Below are 18160 nucleotides of genomic sequence, written 5' to 3' on the forward strand. Positions count from 1 at the left end.
ATTAGTTTTAATCTCTGTTTACCCACTTTTTCTGGCTTAAAAATTTATTTTTTATTAAATTGACATAGAGTTGTTAGAGATGTTTGCAACCAACTAAAGTGTTCAATTCAAATTTTAAAAATTTTTTATTTTTTTAAAAATATATATATTGTGATCTCCGAAACCGGAGATGATACAAGTTCTGTTAAATTGAGGCAAACTTTCTTAAGTTGATACTTAATCCGTTTTTCCATTTAAAAAATTTAGAATATTTCTAGAGATATCCGAAAAAACAAACAACAAATCAAAAAATCTTTACCATTTTCTGACATTATTTAAATCTATAGAGTAAATTAAATGACTTTTTCATAACCTCTGTTTTTTGCCCTGCATGGGTGCTCTAAGATTGTGTATAGAACGTTTCCTTGTTTAGTGACCATTAAGGGACAATTAACAGGACGAAAAAAAGTATCTTGTATTTGGCTATATACATATATTAACACAATTTTTCATAACAGCTATATTATAAAAAAAAAATCGATTCGAGCGTAATTGGATTTTTGTAAAAAATATTTTTATGTTAAAAAAATAAAATAAATTACCTGAAAATAACCAAGTAGTGAAAGCTATACCCATTGATATGTTTTATTATATGTGTGTATTTTATGTTTGCCATATGTTCGGAACTAATATAAAAAAATAATGTAACAAATATCAGCTGTATACTAATATACAGTGTTTTGATTTCAAAACTAACCACCCTTAATAACTTCTTAAAAAAAAACACGTCAATTTAGATATACAGGGGGCTCCAGCTAACCTCACTTTGATATGTTAAACGGGAACCTCCCATCGCGTGACACTTCATTGGAAGCAGCATAATAGTCTAAATTGGCGTGTTTTTTTTTAGAAGTTATTAAGGGTGATTAGTTTTGAAATGAAAGTACTGTATATAAATAATATTTGTTACTACAATTTTTTTATAACTAAACATCAAAATAAATATCTTTTTTAAGCTGCTCGAACAGAACTAGAATTGCTTTCTGAATGTTATTCGGAGCACGATTAGCAGACGAGTAGCTGCTATGAAAAGACTGGTAAACTGCAAAGTATATGTCCAAGTGGTCTTTCTCGTATTACCACGATTTGAGATAATTGATACATTGCTTACTCAGTTCCGAAAAATTGATTTATCACTATACCGGCATTAAAATCCAATGCTTCAATTCGCAAAAGTTTTAGAATCAGGATTGCGGTCTAGAACACCTTCAAGAGTTCAATTATTAATAGATGTGCAGTGTGGGCGAATTAATCAAAATTAGCATTTAGCAAAACTGAGAAACGCGCAATTTACATATAATTCTCGTAATTTGCTTTAGAACAGGTAATTTACTCCAAAAAATTCTCGACCGCCTTCGCGATTATAGAATCATCTATATATTCTTCAGGTCGAGGACTAAAAACAAAAGAACGGGAAATAAATGAACACATTATTAAATACAAAAATTATCACAAATACCTACTAAAGTTTTAACTCATTTAAAATAGATAGTATGTAAACAATACAATGTCACAGTTACGAAACATAACTAAAGATAGGAACTAAACTAAGAAATTTTAATGTTTTTTTTTTTAATTATTATAATAATAAAATGTTTCCAAGAATTCAAAACAAAACATTAAACTTCCGTCCTTCATATAAAAAGTCAAAGACTATGGATGAAGTTTTGTTTGAAGTTTTAAGGGGATGACCCCCCCAGGGTCATCCCCTTAAAAATTTTAAATGGCAAGGGGTATCGAGTAATAGCTTGTTTAAAAGGCCTTTCGAAGTCTTTTATTTTGACGTTTGATTTTTTTAAATCGGTCGATTCGTTTGCGAGAAAATTATAAAAATGTTTGTTTATCTTAATTTGTTTAGATAGAAAACAAAAACATGAAAATATCAGTTTTTATTTCAATGAGTGTTCAAAATGTTGCCCGTTTGTGGCCAAACAATGATATAGGCGATGTTCAAATTCCTGACGGACATTTTCAAAAACATTTTGTGGGATATCATGGCAGCTGTCGATGATGCGTTGACGAAGTTCCAAACTTTCAGGTTGGGGAGTGAACACAATAGATTTCAAATTACCCCATAGAAAAAAGTCTAATGGCGTTATATCAGGAGATCTAGCAGGCCATTCTATATGTCCCCTTCGCCCTATCCACTTATCTGGAAACTCGTCGTCTAGCCATTGCCGAACGGGAAGAACATAGTGAGTCTTGCTGGAAATATATTTCAGACGAATAAACAAGCTATTACTCGATACCCCTTGCCATTTAAAATTTTTAAGGGGATGATCCTGGGGGGCAGTGGGTGAAGTAATTTTAGGTTAGAAACTTGTCCCCCTTGACAAACCTTTTGACGTATTTCGGCGTTTTTTTTTTAAACAGTGGTTTTCGATAAATCCGTGGTGGGAAGTTTTCAAATGAACACCCTGTATAATAGTAAGCTTTTTATTAAATTTAATAAATATTGGGTTTTCATTTTTTTTAAAAATTATGATATCTATAATAATTAGTAGGTGCAGGACTTTTGAAAGTGAGTAAATTTACGTCTCCACTACTTTTGATTACTTCAATTACTAAACTTGCAATGGTTGTATGTGTAAACGTCTTTTATTATATAAAACCTGTAAGTTGATACTTATTATTTACGCTATTAAATATGAAATTTATTTAGATGCATTTTTGACGACTTGTGATATTTATTGTTTAATTATTTTAGATGAGAATGAAGCTCTTATCAAATCAGGATATAAAGGCTTTGCGGAGATACCTGCAGTGATACCACAGACAGTCCGTCAAACGTACTTTGAAGTTCTAACCGACACCATGAATAAGCCCCTACAGAAAGACGTTCAAGAGGCTTTACTAGAATCTCTGAAAAGTTTAGCAAAAAAATATCCACAAGATGTAAAAAATTTCGTATCTCAAAATTGTCAAAACATTAATGGTAGTTTGAGCGCTGTTGAAAATTACCTATTATGTTTGGCGACGCTCGCTACATTACCGAGTTTCAAAGACACTGCAATCGACTTGTATATATATTATGCGACAAGTGATGTTGCTAAAAGTATAGTAGCCTTGTCAAATTTGCAATCTATTATTACAGATGAAATTGTTAGTCTTCTGATCAGTAAGCAATTTCTTGAAAAATTTGTAGGCTTTTTAGAAAATTTAGATGAAGGTATATCTAATACAGACTTTTTAAAAAATATTTGTGAAATATTGCAAAGAATTATAAGAGCCCAATATGCTGAAATGCAGCAATCGATTTATTTAACGCACTCAAATAGGAAATTCAAAAACAAGACAGTGTTTTTGGCATTTCTGGCTGGACTAATTCACCCGCTGAGACCAGGAGTATTTCGGGATAATGGACACTTTGATCTTTTGCTCTCTTTTGGTAGGAATGCAGACGACAAATTTGTTAGAGATTTATGTTTACAAGTTGTTTCTAGTATATTAAACAAAACGGAGGAAGGTAATTGTTTATATTTTTTATTAATATTTTCTATCTTGCCTGTTTTTTTGTTTTATACTGTGATATATTATCTACGGATGTACTATAAATCAAAGATCATATAATAAAACTGTTAATATAAGGCGGTCAAAATGGTAACGTCCACTTAAGTACCATCGTGCCGAAAAAAAACTGGGACATTAAAATTTAAGTAATGAATTGTCTCCCAGTCTATTATAGTAAATCACATTCATTGGGTATGGTATGCAAAATTTACGCATTATGAATTTTTGAGTCTTAATAATTACATATTTAAATAATAATATTGATAGAAAACATTTTTATTTTTCGATATTTATTTTTATTTGGAACACATTTTATAAATAAACCAAAACTAACTAATATCTTTCTTGATAATATGGAATAAAAAATTATTAATACTTAATAAGCGCACCGGCGTTATCAATTACAGCTTGCAAACGTCGTGCCATACCTAAAATTAAGTTTCTGGTATATTCTTCGGTTCTTTGTTCCCATGCGTCAACTATCTTTAGGCGTAATTCATTCTGATTTCTAGGCCTAAAGTTATCTTTATACAAATATTTTGCCATTTTACCCCAAACGTTTCCAATTGGGTTGATATCAGGGCTTTTCGAGGGCCACGGTAAAACTTGAATTCGTCTTTCGTCTAGATAGTTTTGAACTATACGGCCTGTATGTATAGGATCATTATCATGTTGGAAGATAAAATCTTGCACATAGACTACAGTCTACACCAACCGATGGCATCGTAACATTGTTCAGGATATTGCAATATCCTAAGGCATTAAGCCTTCCATGAACTATTTGACAAACGCCTGGTCCTATAAAACTAATCCAGGCCCAAACGTTTATACTAAAACGTCCACTTTGATTAGTCTTATGTGTATATCTTTCATCACATCTGGTATTAGAAGGCCTGTAAACGCGGATTTTGCAATTATTGCACGATTAAAAGGTTTGTTCATCCGAAAATATTACCGTTTCCCATATGTTGTTTTGGTGTGCATATTAATAGTCAAATTCTAATCTTCTCTGTTTGTTTGCTTCAGTCAAAAATATTTTATTTGTTGCACAGCAACTTTTAATTTCTTCTGCGATTCTTCTTATAGGAACTCCACCCATCAGACGAGTGTATGTTATCGCTTTTTGTTGAGGAGATAATGCAGGCATTTAAAAAAAGATTTGTTGACGCGGCTGTCACAAAATTAAATTAACTTTGACAACATCAAAATATATTATTCTAATAGACCAAGAGATTTAGGAGATTTTGCTGTCCCAGTTTTGTTTCGGCACGATAGTACATTAAAATGACCTCCATTCGAAATAAATATAGTATCTGTTTCTTTTGCTAATGCATCCAAATAAGACAGATTGTATTACGTAAATTTTTTCTTTTTTATAATCAGGATACTGATGTTTTAAAATTAGTAGAGTTAATTGTATATTAAACAATTCAAAATTGGTAGATCAAATTCTAATTCTTGTACATTTCTATTAAATCGATAAATCATAATTAAAGGGTTTTAAATTCCAATGCTAACTAATTTATCTAATTCTTGTAGCGAGAAAGTCATAATGTTTAATTCACATTATGCTCTTCTCGTTGAATTCCTGCTTGTTCTGGTATAACAGTTAATTTACGCTTATTTTGTCAGGCGACTTGGTAAATTCTTTTTTGATGTTGTTTCTATTGACGTTTTTTTCTTTCATATACATAGCAAAACGATTCTTAAAATATTTTTTTTAAACTAATATAAATTTATATTATACCACAAATAATTACAAACGTTTATGAACTTTTCAGAAAAAAATTTAGAAGATAGATTGACTTATATTAAAACCACTTCCGAGGGCTGTACTGCTGAAACCAGAGTCTGGTTAACTTCGTGGGTGACAAAAGCACTTACAATCAGGAACCATCCAAATGCGTGGCAGTGGACGGATTGTGTAAGAAACTGGTGTTCTTTTAGAATTAGATTTTTTGCATGAAAATGGTGTACAACCGGCAAAAAGTTATATCTTTTGATAACTTACAAAAGTACCTACAAGTTGGTCCAAATTCAAGGCACGTCATTAGGATCACTGAAACAGTAAGAAGTTTCACATCATAGATCGGTTTAATTGTAGGAATGTTATAAAATTTCATGCTTAGAAAGAACCTATTAAAATCTAAACTCTGCCACTTTTGTCCTCACTAGACAGTATTAAATTATTTGCTAGCAGTAATTCTATTTTATTGTCAGTGTCAATGGAGGATAATCAGACTACTGAATTCGTATAAAATAATTCAATTTTTATTGGCAATCGTGTGGACTGTCGAAGTTCACTGCTTTTTGATGGCCTCTTAACTTATAAACCAAAGCCTACATACACCAGCGACCATGATTAATAGCAATGCTGTTGAATATCATTTCTCTAAAAACATTTATAATATTTATAATGTTAAAATTCCAAAAAGAATTCAGCTGCCAAAAAAAGTCGTATTATTAAACCAAATATTATTACTAGAATTCCTCGGAGTTTAAATTTGTAGTATTTACCTATAGAAATTCATTCAGCATTCATAAAATGCCTATTATTTGAAATTTAAGTTATCAATTGTAAAACCATAATTTTTGTTTTTCGTTATAAATACTCCCATACTCTTAATTGTATATCCAGAGTTTTATCCTTGTGGCCGGCATTTTTACAAAATCATTTTCTCCATTTTAATTATTTGTTTTTTAGAAATTTCGGCAATCTGACAATAATCGCAACCAAATATTTCAAATAATAGTGAAGAAATAGTATAATACTTGCAGTGGAGTCGTAGATTAAGGTAAAATGAAAATCCTGCAGGCTCCCTCCACTTATTTATTAAGCATACCTATTTGTTATTATTGTTTTTTTTATTTTATTATTTTTAATTTTATTTATTTACATTTTGTTGACGACAAGGACCGAACAGTATGCTCTAGCATAATAAAATTAAAAAAAAAACAATAATAGCAAATAGCTTGGTGACATGGAATCAAACCCTGCGGCGTATATCCAATACCAATTTTAAACCTTTTATCCCCTGATGATGGACATCACTGTATCCGAAACATGTAGGGAATTTTAAATAACTAAATGCTTAATAAATAATAAGGAGGAAAACCGCAGGATTTTTATTTTACCTTAATTTAAAATACGAGGGGCAAGTAAAAAGTAAGGTTCCCAACGCTGTAGCTCCGCCGCGCGTGTTGCTAGGCGAAATCCGGCAACACCGCCGTGTGCGTCTGTTCCCCCTGTTCATTCCTAGCGGCCGGGGAAGTCGCTACGACGCTCAGTGCCGGCCTGACAGCCGTTCGAGATGGAGCCCGCAATCGCCGTCACCGCCAGGTGCGAGATCCGGGCAGTGATCCGTTTTCTCAACGCCAAGAAGTTACCAAAACAAAATACTGCAAGACACTAAAGAAACTCAGAAGAGCCATCCAAAATCGCCGGAGAGGAAGACTCACGAAGGGCGTTAGGCTCCATCACGACAATGCGCGCCCACACGTCTCTCGCAACACCAAAGCCTTAATCGAACAATTTGGCTGGGAAATCGTGGAGCAAGCTGCCTATAGCCCTGATCTTGCACCGAGCGATTTCCACTTGTTCCCGAAATTGAAGCAACACCTGAGTGGACAACGCTTCGCTACGGACGAAGAGGTCCAGAATGCAGTCACCACGTACCTCAACGGGTTGGCGGCGGAGGTTTTAGAGGCAGGTTTTCAAAAGTGGATTTCTCGACAGCAAACATGTGTAGAAAAATTTGGCGACTATGTAGAAAAGTAGCTAAGAGACCAAGCTTTCAGATAGTGTAATTCGCAATTTCAATAAAAAATTTCTTACACCTGAAAAAAATGTGGGAACCTTACTTTTTACTTGACCCTCGTAGTTTTAGGCCGGAGGCATCTTATCATAGTTATATGCTTAATATAGTAGTTCGAATAAAATTCGTAAATTTGACACCGATTTTTATGGTGAGAAACACATATCTAGTAGTATTTAGTACATGTTCACGCGTTTTTTTTATCACCAGCTTATATTATCGTCGATTTTTGAGATACTTCAAGTAATTATTTATTTAATACTTTAATCTTAAATTATTTATAAATTTATAATATAAGGTGGCCCTTTGGAGCGGGAAGATTTGATTACTTTAAAATTTCAACACTAATTTAATTTAAAGAAAATACAGTAAAACAATAAAATGCTAGTTATATGCCATTTTTATTTCTTCAAAATAATTTCAGTTAAATGCCCATCCCTTCTCTTTATACACTCTTGAAGCCTTTCGTGGAAATTCCCCATAACGCTATGGAACATAACAACTGGAATATTAGCAATTTCTTCAATAATTTTCGTTTTAAGCTACTGAATGGTTGGTTCTTGGTTTAAAAATGAAGATTGTTTGCGTTAGGTATCCCCACAAAAAGTAATCATAAGCCGTTAGGTCTTAGGCGACCTTGAAGGCCAGTCAATATCTCCTCGTCTAGAGATGACTTGTCGGAAGCTATATTTTCAAAGAGTTGTAGCGTTTTATTTTACTACTCCTTATGTTCACTAACGCTCCATTGATATTTCATTAATTTCCATAATTACATTAATAATTTCAGTCAACTTCTTTTATTAATATTTCTTTAAATTCACACTGTCAATGACACATTACTACTGTAACGCATCACTCTCCTGGTTTAATTATCCATTCTTTCTCTTGACGGTCCGTCACTTTTCTGATTGGTCTTAATTAATGTTTTCTCTGATTGGCTGATATTGACAGCTCAGGCGAGAGGTGGGGTCGTTACTGATTTAGTACAGTAAATCGGTACTGGTCCATTTTTCGACGACTTGTTCCCGTGTTGCCGGTAGGAGCGCACGTAAAAGCACGCAAGTTTTTTATTTCCGAAGTTTGTGAAGCAGGAAGTGGCCAATATGGTTTGTAATTTATAGTCCTTAATCTTGTTCCTTTAGGGAATAGTTTACTTCATAATTCTGGTGCAGGGTGCCCAAGATTTTGATGGATAGATAGTGAAACTTAGCAAGGTGAGTGTGTCACATTTTTAACGCCGTTCATTTTTTATCGACAGTGGCAACCGTTGTTTAAGCGTTTTACTTCCGTTTTCCTCTTTATTCTTCTTCAATTGTTGATGGCTGCAGGCTTTAGATTTCCCCGGGAAATTGCTGAAAGCGGTGGAGCTGGAGCCAGAGCTAAAGCTAGTATTAGAGATTCCCAGTCCGGATAGCTGAGCTACAAATAGCATAATATTCACAGCCTCGGTTTTGAAGGCTAGCCGTTCATTTCTTGGATATACAGGCCAGTTTATTCCATTTATTTAAATATTACTAACCATAGATCTGTCTCACTTATTTAAATTTTTATTAATATACCTTTAATTTCAATTTATTGCTACAAATATTTAATCAATATCATAATTTAATACGTCAATTTCTTATCTATAATTTTAGTTATTTTTTTGTTCAGTATTTTTCAGTACCTTTTTTGGTAGTTAAGTAGATATAACTCAGTTAAGGCTGATATGCCTTAGGTAAAAAGGTTCATGAACTTTCAAATACAAATATATACAAAAAACTTTAATAATTGTAATTTATTTTTCAAGTGCTGAAATCTACCTAGTAGTGAAATCATAATTTAAATGTTACTTTTGTCAAACTTATTTTAATCATATCAACATTATTCATATTTTAATTCATAATAAATTATTAACATGTAACAGATTAGAACATGAGGTGTACACATATCTTTGATGTAAATATAATTTGGTTATATTGTTAAGATATTTGTTTGCCTCTTTAAATTTACCTTATCCAGGGTCATTTAATTGTTAATTGAAACCTGTATACCAAGTCTTTTTCTTAGTTTTCTTTCATTTATAAAAAAAAAACTAAGTGGCGCCCTCTTATTTAATAGTTATAATCAAGTTTAGATTCTTTAATAGCTAGTTATAAGTGAACCTTCAAACAATCCCTAGCCTCCAATAATTCTGAGCTACCGTCTGCAAACTCTTGACAAAATAGTAACACTGTAAAGTTAACGCCTCAGAGTTTAAGGTCGCTATTGTGGTGTGTGAAGTAGCACCATCTTGTTGAAACCACAAATTGGTTGTTCACAGAAATTCGTTTAATTGCTGACCAAAAAATAATTATTCATATTGGTATAACGCTCGAAATTGACCGTAACAGTATTATCATTCTCATCTTCAGAAAAGAAGGGGCCAATAATTCCCAATTTGAATTATATCGCACACCATATTGTTAAATTCGTGCGGATTTTCTAAACTCCAGTAATGGCAATTTAATTTGTTGGTATAGCCGGATAAATGGAAGTGCGCCGTGTGAGACATCCACAAATTGTGAATATCGATCTCGTTCTTAAAGAATGTTTCAGCACGTAGACGATTTGGGCTCTGCGTTGGTTTTGGTGCTTGGTCTATTTTAATTTTGTATGCGCGAAAAATCTTTGTGTAGTATTCCAAGTAAAGAAGTCTTACATATATTTAATGCCTGAGCTTTCTTTCGGATTAAACGCTTTGGACTGTGCTCTACAGATTCTCTAACGCGATCGACGTTTTCAGACGTTCTGCACTTTGTCTTGTTCAACGATTATACAGCTATTATTTTTGTATTAGGATTTAATCCTAAAAGTACGTCGCTCACCGGGCCACTGCTCCATAGTTATTAAATGGCATACGTTGACAGATAATTCAACAAAACAATCCAGAGCCAACTATTCACAGTTCCGATATAAAACATTATCAAAACTTCCCACTCCCAAAGAGCACCTTGTATAAAGAAAATTTTGGTAAATTTAAGGTTGTAACACAACACGCGGTCTATAGTGATTAATTATCATTCATATTATTACTATTCATGAGATATCATAACAGCTTGTATCTATCTCTATAAATCTTTCTAATCTAAAAATTTGAGAGTTTTTTTCTTATGCAAAAATACCTTCAAATGTGAGTAAAACGCGTCTAACTGCAACGTAGATTTAAAATATTTGTAGTTTGTTTTAATTTAATTTCCAAAGTTAAATTAGAGAATGTTAAATTACAGAACACTAATAATTTTATTCCAGTATATCAACGGGTTTAAACCAAAGAATCCCATTTTTCCGATATAGAAGTTGCGCTCTCTAGTGGCGGTTCTAACCAACAATTTCTCATTTCCTCTTTCATAACAAATTTTTGCATAGGCCATTCGCCTAATACTTCCCAAGATAAAGCCAAGGGTCATTCTTAATAAGACATACGTTACACTTAATTGGAAACTGAACTTTTCCGAATCTTAATGATTATGGAACCCTTTGCTGCATAACGAAAAACTAGTTTTATTAGTACAAGTATTGAAATGTGAATAAACACTGTCGCTTTACTCTTCGTGCGCAAATTTTAATAACTGTCTGAACTAACTTTTTTAGTTCAAAGTTTAGTTCAACCTAGAGGCCCGAGAAATAATATCAACATTTTATTCTACATTCACCGACACGAAAAACAGAGCAGAACATTTTATTTACAATATCTTTAATTGTTTTATATTAGTTAGCATGCGTAAAGAGTTGTTTGTAGAATATTTTCTAAAATAATTTGGAGCGCAGGAAATATGCTTATAAGTTTTAGGTCAGAGAGCACTTTAGGATAATTTTTTTTCGCTAGAGGAATAATAGTGCAAATTTTCCATTAACTTGGGAAATGACAATATTCTATATAAGAATTTATAATATGTAAAACATATTTGTCTATAAATGAGCTACTGTACTGCAACATTAGTGGAGATATATCATCGTGACCAGTTTCATTTGTTTTAAACTTTTTAATTATCATAGAGATTTCTTATATATTGGACACTTTGAAGCTAAAAGAAGCCTCATGGCTGTAGTGATTTTTGAAAGATTAGATAGAGGATTTACCAGCCTTAATGTTATTTAAAAATGTAATGTTATTGCTTTGACACACACACTTGTGATAAGTTGATGCAATTTTGTTACTTTATATTTTTTAAAAGCATTATCCCGGCGGATAAATTTTAATTTCTTTCTGAATTTATTTAATATATATAATTTAAGAAATTTCTATTTTTAGTTATTCAGGTGCTTAGAAGAATGCTCAAAATCTTCCATTGGTTTTAATATTATTATGGACGACTCGAACAGTTACATAAGTAGGGAGAACTACTGCCAAATCATGTAAACGACTTTATAACTAAAATCATATTTTATAAAATAAACTTGTCATGTAATTTTCAGGCCGCTTTATAAGCAAAAATTTTTTGTTTATTGTATGAATAAATTTTGTGAACCGGAATACAATGACTGTATCAACGATAACCACTTAAGTGCGATAGGATATCTTGTGAAAGGAGTACCTAGTAGTGCCCTGATTATTCACTTTAAAAAGGTATGTACATTACGTAATTTAGACAGCAATTATTAATATAACTTCACTCACTCTGTACATATATACAGAGTGAGTGAAGTTTTTTTACAACCAGAATTAAAAAATATATAGAACTTTTTCGAAAATATTTAGTCCCTTCAGACACAAGGCAACAAAGTTAAATTTATTTTTGGTTAAATTTAATTTAAAATAAGCCAATGGAAGTTAAAACTGCCATATTTCTTTGTAATGTCTAAAAAATAAATGAGTTATAACTATTGAATGACGCCTATCATTTATTTTTTAGTACGCCATTAGATTCAGTGAAAATCTATCGATCGAACGAAATTTTCATCTTTTTTTCTATAATATATGGGGTTTTAGCTATGACAGCATCCTAAAAAGTGAAATGATCGTTTTCAGCCTATATCTCAAAGGCAAAACGAGTTAGCTAAATTGTTTGTAACATTACTAGTTTCATTAAAAATTGACAGATAGGTTCGTCAGAACTGCAAAGCTTTTTTTTTATGCACGTTTTTTATACATGTTTTGTTTTATACACACTCTCTCTATTATACAAGACAAATCGAATACTGTCGGCTGATAATAATTGCTGATGAAAACGGTGTGTAGTGAAAAAATAATGCCCAACCGACGATTATCAAATAATTTACTGATATTTACCATAAACATTATGTAAAATCTCGTTATTTATGCAAAGATCTGCATCAGCTTGCAAGAATTTAAAAAGGTGTACGAGGAAGTTCAGCTGCCAAATATAATGTTTTTAATTTCTTCTTTTCCTTAAAAATAATAATAGAAAAGTACTGCGTACTTTTCATGCATATAACATAATTAATCCTTACCTAAACCTTGATGCAAGTCACGTGTGACAAAAAATATATACCTTGCAAACTGTATAAATTTTTAGTGCGGTCAGCTACATTTAAATTTAAATTTCTGACTCGTCGGTTCTGTTGGTAACGACTGACATACTGGTTTGTGCTTTCCAAGTTTGATTTGTTCATTTAAGTTTTGTCATTTAAAAACGTATAATTTTCTTAAACTTTAAACACTCAATTTGCATTTATAAATTATTTATTTCTAAAAATGTTCGACTCGAAAATTTCTTGATGTGAACTAAAGCACTCGATGCATAAAAATAGTCAACTGAATTATTACTTACCTTCAAACTACTACAAACATTTACTTACACTGTATTTATTTTCATTTAAAAGGCCTCCTAGCGGCGCAATCTTATTATAACGCGCTACCGAGATAATTCTTGATTGATGGAGAAAATATACCAGCAATTCGCGCCGGTTATGATCGTTACACTACCTTCTCCCTAGGCTCATTTCGTCTCGAAATGATCCCAAAAATGGTTTTCTCAAAAGTATTATAGTTTTGATTTATAACAAAAGTTAAATATGCTTTTCTTGGCTATTTTTTTTATTAAGTATTATCTCAACATGCATTTTTTTTAGTGTCTTTTTGTTTTTAATAAAAATTTTCTTATTTACAGTTGAAATAAGTTTGTTGATTAAATAAAACTTAATGAAATTATCACGCTTAATAATTTAATTAAGTTTATTCATATTAACTGTTTTAAAATTATCAGGTATGATATTATATAGAGTGATTGGTTTATATGAATAGGATTTTTCCCGTCCCGAAATGATCCCAAAAATAGTAGATATCGGTATAAGATTCTCCTCTTGCAATAGAAGCTTTTATAGAAATAACAATTGACGCATTTCTCCAGCGAACGACGTTGGGGAATGAAACAGCACATCTGTAAACCTGACAACAACTTCTAATATGCTGCTAAAATCATACTCCAGTACAAGGTATTGATTCCGCATAACACATGCCAGTTTGGGAAACCTCAGGCTTCTCAGCTTCTCCGCAAGTAACTTCTCCTTTACAGAACACAAAGCGTCCTAAACATCCTTATAGGTTGGCTTCTGATGAGACAACTCTCTGGTAACCTAACAGAAATTTTTTCTATCAGTTTCTTTATCGGTTATCTTGCGTCCTTGCCTGTCTCTGATGTTAGACATTAATCTTCTAGAACTTTCTACCGAAAACCTCGACTATTCCTCCAGACTCAGCCACACAATGTGCCATAGCACAGCTCAGATGGAGCAGTTGACAAGTCTTCCTGCATTTCACAGGTCATAGCCTACCGACTCTTTCAGCCATTAGAATGATAGGTTGGATTGGGCTAGCTCTGGTTGGATTTGCCACAGCTCAGCATCCTCATGGTTTTTTTTCATAATGAGGAGCCAGTCAATTAAAATAAGTCAGTCGAGCCTGATCTTACAGATGTTCTGAAAAAAGTGTCATTCAAAATTTCGCCCTTGGTCCGAATATAGGTCCAAATCACTTCCTAGAATCACTTGCCGGACACGAGCCTGATCTTTGTTCATGTTCTTGGCAGCTTCAAACTTAAGGGTTTGTGTTAGCACATCTAGCATAGGTGGATGTGCTAGTAGTAAGGCCTGCCTGATTTCACCATCACTAAGCCATCTAGGAACTTTAACTGTCAAAGGTTCCATGATCCTCTTCCGAGGCACCTCTGGATATGCCAGTCGAACGAAACGTGCAATAGCAGCTTTAAATTCTTGCGAGAACTCTCCTGAGTTCTGGCACCGATTTTTCAACTGTGTGTTAAACATGTTTGAGGTGGAATTGGTCACAACGCATCTCCAAATGCCTCATCAGATGATCGTAGACTTCTTTTTTTTTGGGGACTTTCTCTGCAGGATAACAGCAGCATCTTCCCTCAAGGCCAACATGACTCTTAATGTTCTACAAACTCTTATGTTTAATTTTTCAGACGCTTCAAACTGACATATTTTGTATTGGCACAAACTTCGTTCTTGTTGTCCATTTCTGAAGGTCTACAGGGCAGCTCGAATGTATCCAATGTTGCGACTCTGTTTTGGACTTCCTGAATCCTGTCTTTTATCAATTAAAGAATCTGCTTTCTTAGTAGATAAGATTTTTCCACAATTTCGTCGTTTAATCTCTTCTTGTTGTCTAAAATCTTTTCTTAATAATAATTCTCGTCTCTTGCATAGTTATCTCTTAGAGTGGCAGAGTTTCCTTTTAGCTTTGCACAATTTTCAAGTCATTTAAATTTTTTCAGCGTCTTTCAACATTTGACCGATATCGCTTGCACCAGCAAAAACAAATTTGCCATCGTATCGCATGCATTCGATCGCTTTCCCGTCGTATCGCAATACCTGTCTTTGCGCTCAGTAACTTATCCTTAGAACATTGAAAGACTAGAATTAGTAAACAACTTTGTTTGAGTTCAACATGTGCACAGGGACAATACGTGACGTCACCAATTAGCTCTTTAAATACGTCATCAATTTGGAACAGTAATTACCCACGTCTGGAGCTGTTTTCTAAACGTCAAATGTCAAAGATATTGAAATAAGTGCGGGAAAAAATAAAAACAAACAACAAATTATTTCCTTTTTAAAAATGACACAAAATTTATTATGGCTAATAAGTTTTCTTTTTTGATATTTATGTTTAAGAACTAATTACATAATATTACTGGCGTCTGGGGTAGTATTTAAAAATAAACAAAATTATGATAGTGACAGCTGACAAATTACGAAGTTACTTCAACCAAACACGTCCAAGCGGACACGATTGGTTATGTTATAAAGGGACTATTCAAGGTGAACCAAGGGCTTAACCGCGGTTAAAACCGATAGATCGCTTGGAATCGGTTTTTGTGTTTACATTCGGCATTTGTGAAGTTCTGCGTTTTTTCTTTAGTTTTTGGTGGAAAAAGGTTTCATTTTAGTGTTTTTGTGAACTGTTACGATGGTAAAAACTTGTGCCGTTTGTGGCGCACCATAGAAAAAGGCGATTCAAGCCGATCTTTTCACAAGTAAATACCGATACTGGCATCATAAGCGTAGAATAATAAAAACTTATTAAACATTTAATTTCCATAAAAATGCTTTTTTTAGATAGTCAACTTTACTCTAATGAAGTACGTTAAAAAACGTATAAAGAGTTAGTAAACAGTAATATTGTTTATAAAGTATATCTATTATAAAGCATAATCTATTATTATTTATAAATATTTATCATGTAAATAGTTTTTGACGACTTCACTGGTAAAAGATTGTATCGGTGGAATCAACAATACGATCAAGCGGCGTTGCGATGTTGTCTTTTTCTCCAATTTACATTATCTGCATTCATTTAACTTTGAATATTAGCTTTGTTTTGGTTCCAATTAGAATCGTCCTAGAATTGTTTTGCACATGCGCAGATTGTTTTATGCGTTTTGGCTAAATTAGAATTGATTCCGAATTGAAAGTTTGGTGTTTTGGTTTTTTTTTTGGACCGGTTCAGAATTGTCCTAGATTCGTCCAAAAATCCCTGCTCGAGAGTAGAGATCAATTCAGAATCAGGCAGTTCGCACATGCGCAAAAAATATATCCTTACAATTTTACTCGACTTCACCAAATTTGAGAAGAAGAGGAAGAAGAAGAAGTAAATAAGTTATTTTTTATGCTTTGTTAATGTTTATTGTTTTTCTTGTGGATAGATCTCACTTAACCTAAGAATTATCTATTGATTTTTTTCTATTGACATTTTTATTCCAGTCCTAATGTTTAAAAAATATAAAGGTCCAAAACCAAAGCAATAGCAATATTCAAAATTTTAAAACAAGTTGTGTTTAGTAAATAAACAATCAGAATCAGCTGTTTACTGTCAGTGCGTCAAGCGTTCGGGTTCCATACCATGCAGAATTGAAACGGGAGCGATTCCGGATTTTACTTTACAACGCAACGAGTTCTGCGCAGTTCTAGAATCATCCCAAAATCGGAACCAAAACAAAGCTATTGACTTCTTTATAGAGTATCTTATCGTATTTTATTAAAGAAAAGGCTTCATATTTTAATAAAGAAGAACAGTAGTATTGTTTTGTGCCTGTGAAAATAAGTGATTTAATGATATTATGAAGTCTTTTTTGTCATTTCTACATAAACATTGACATCTACATAAACATCTCTGATGCAATGCAAAGAGATGTCGCGAGCAAATAAACTGTCCCCCACAACAATGCTAGTTCTATAAATATATATTATAGCCTTTTAGTTTTCTAAGAACTTATCAGTCCACCAGCTTTGCCATTTTCGCACACGATAGTCCGATTTATTATAGTTCACTATTATTTAGTTTTCAGTTTTCACTAATATTCAGTCTTTCAGAATATTCAGACTTTAATTAATCCTGCTATTTTTTATCTGTTTAAGTCTGATTAATTTTTTCTGTGCTCTAACTTAAATTGTTAATAATAATGCAGTATCAATAATAACATTATTTATCTTAAAAAATGTATTTAAATGATTTAGTTCTTAAATTTAACAGGTGGTTTCCAATAGAATACAAAATTAGTTTTATTCGCACGTTAGCTGCCGATAATTCAACAACTCGCAACGGAATTCTAATATTTAAGGATAAGCATTTATAGAAATACATTTTCTCGTCCTCTTTACCTTGAATAATTTATATGCTTAATTATATATTATATTTTTCCATTTTATTTTACAAGGGAAACTGATAATTACAGTAATTATCAAATTTGCAAACCATTTCTTTCCGACAGTACTAATTCTTTATTAATTAGCACAACGGAAAATATAGATATTAATGTATTTACTGGTATATAAATTATCAAACGTAATCTTGTATTTTTTGCAGATTCTCCGATTGCTAATCTTATGTTTAGAAAAGTGCACCAATCCAAAGATCTTAGAAATTCTTCTGAATCGAATAAGTGAGTTTGTCCAACAAAATGAAAAGGTGATAGAAGATAATCTGGAAGACATACTGTTTAGGATATTAAATTTAGCTAATTTTCAAGCTTCTATGGTGAGTAATCAATTTTCTATATAAAAAAAAAACAGAAAAGTCACATAACTTGCAGCGAAATTTTTTCGTGATTCTAAAATATTTTTTTCTAAATGACCAAAATAACAAAGATCAAAAATTATACATATTCTTTATACTGAAAGGAAATTTGATACCAGTTAGGTACATACATAGATATATTTTTTTTTTCTTAAACATAAAAGATTGATTTTAATGTATCTTAGATAATACATACAAAAATATATAATTACACATACAAATAAAAACTAAGTAAAATGTATAACCAAATGTGCTATAATTAAATTTATTTAGT

The 18160-nt window shown here is 32.3% G+C and overlaps 1 protein-coding gene across 1 annotated transcript in view; it reads left to right on the top strand.

Annotated features, from left to right (window-relative positions):
* Positions 1-18160, top strand: part of LOC126735455 (MMS19 nucleotide excision repair protein homolog) — a 41889-nt gene that overhangs the window by 22989 nt on the left and 740 nt on the right. Inside the window, exons 7-11 of the mRNA XM_050439446.1 lie at positions 2747-3505; positions 5331-5473; positions 11638-11741; positions 11802-11952; positions 17677-17847. Coding sequence (XP_050295403.1) covers positions 2747-3505; positions 5331-5473; positions 11638-11741; positions 11802-11952; positions 17677-17847 — 1328 coding nt within the window. The remainder of the gene's footprint in view (positions 1-2746; positions 3506-5330; positions 5474-11637; positions 11742-11801; positions 11953-17676; positions 17848-18160) is intronic.

Source organism: Anthonomus grandis, chromosome 4 (assembly GCF_022605725.1).
Source record: "Anthonomus grandis grandis chromosome 4, icAntGran1.3, whole genome shotgun sequence".
NCBI lineage: Eukaryota > Metazoa > Arthropoda > Insecta > Coleoptera > Curculionidae > Anthonomus > Anthonomus grandis.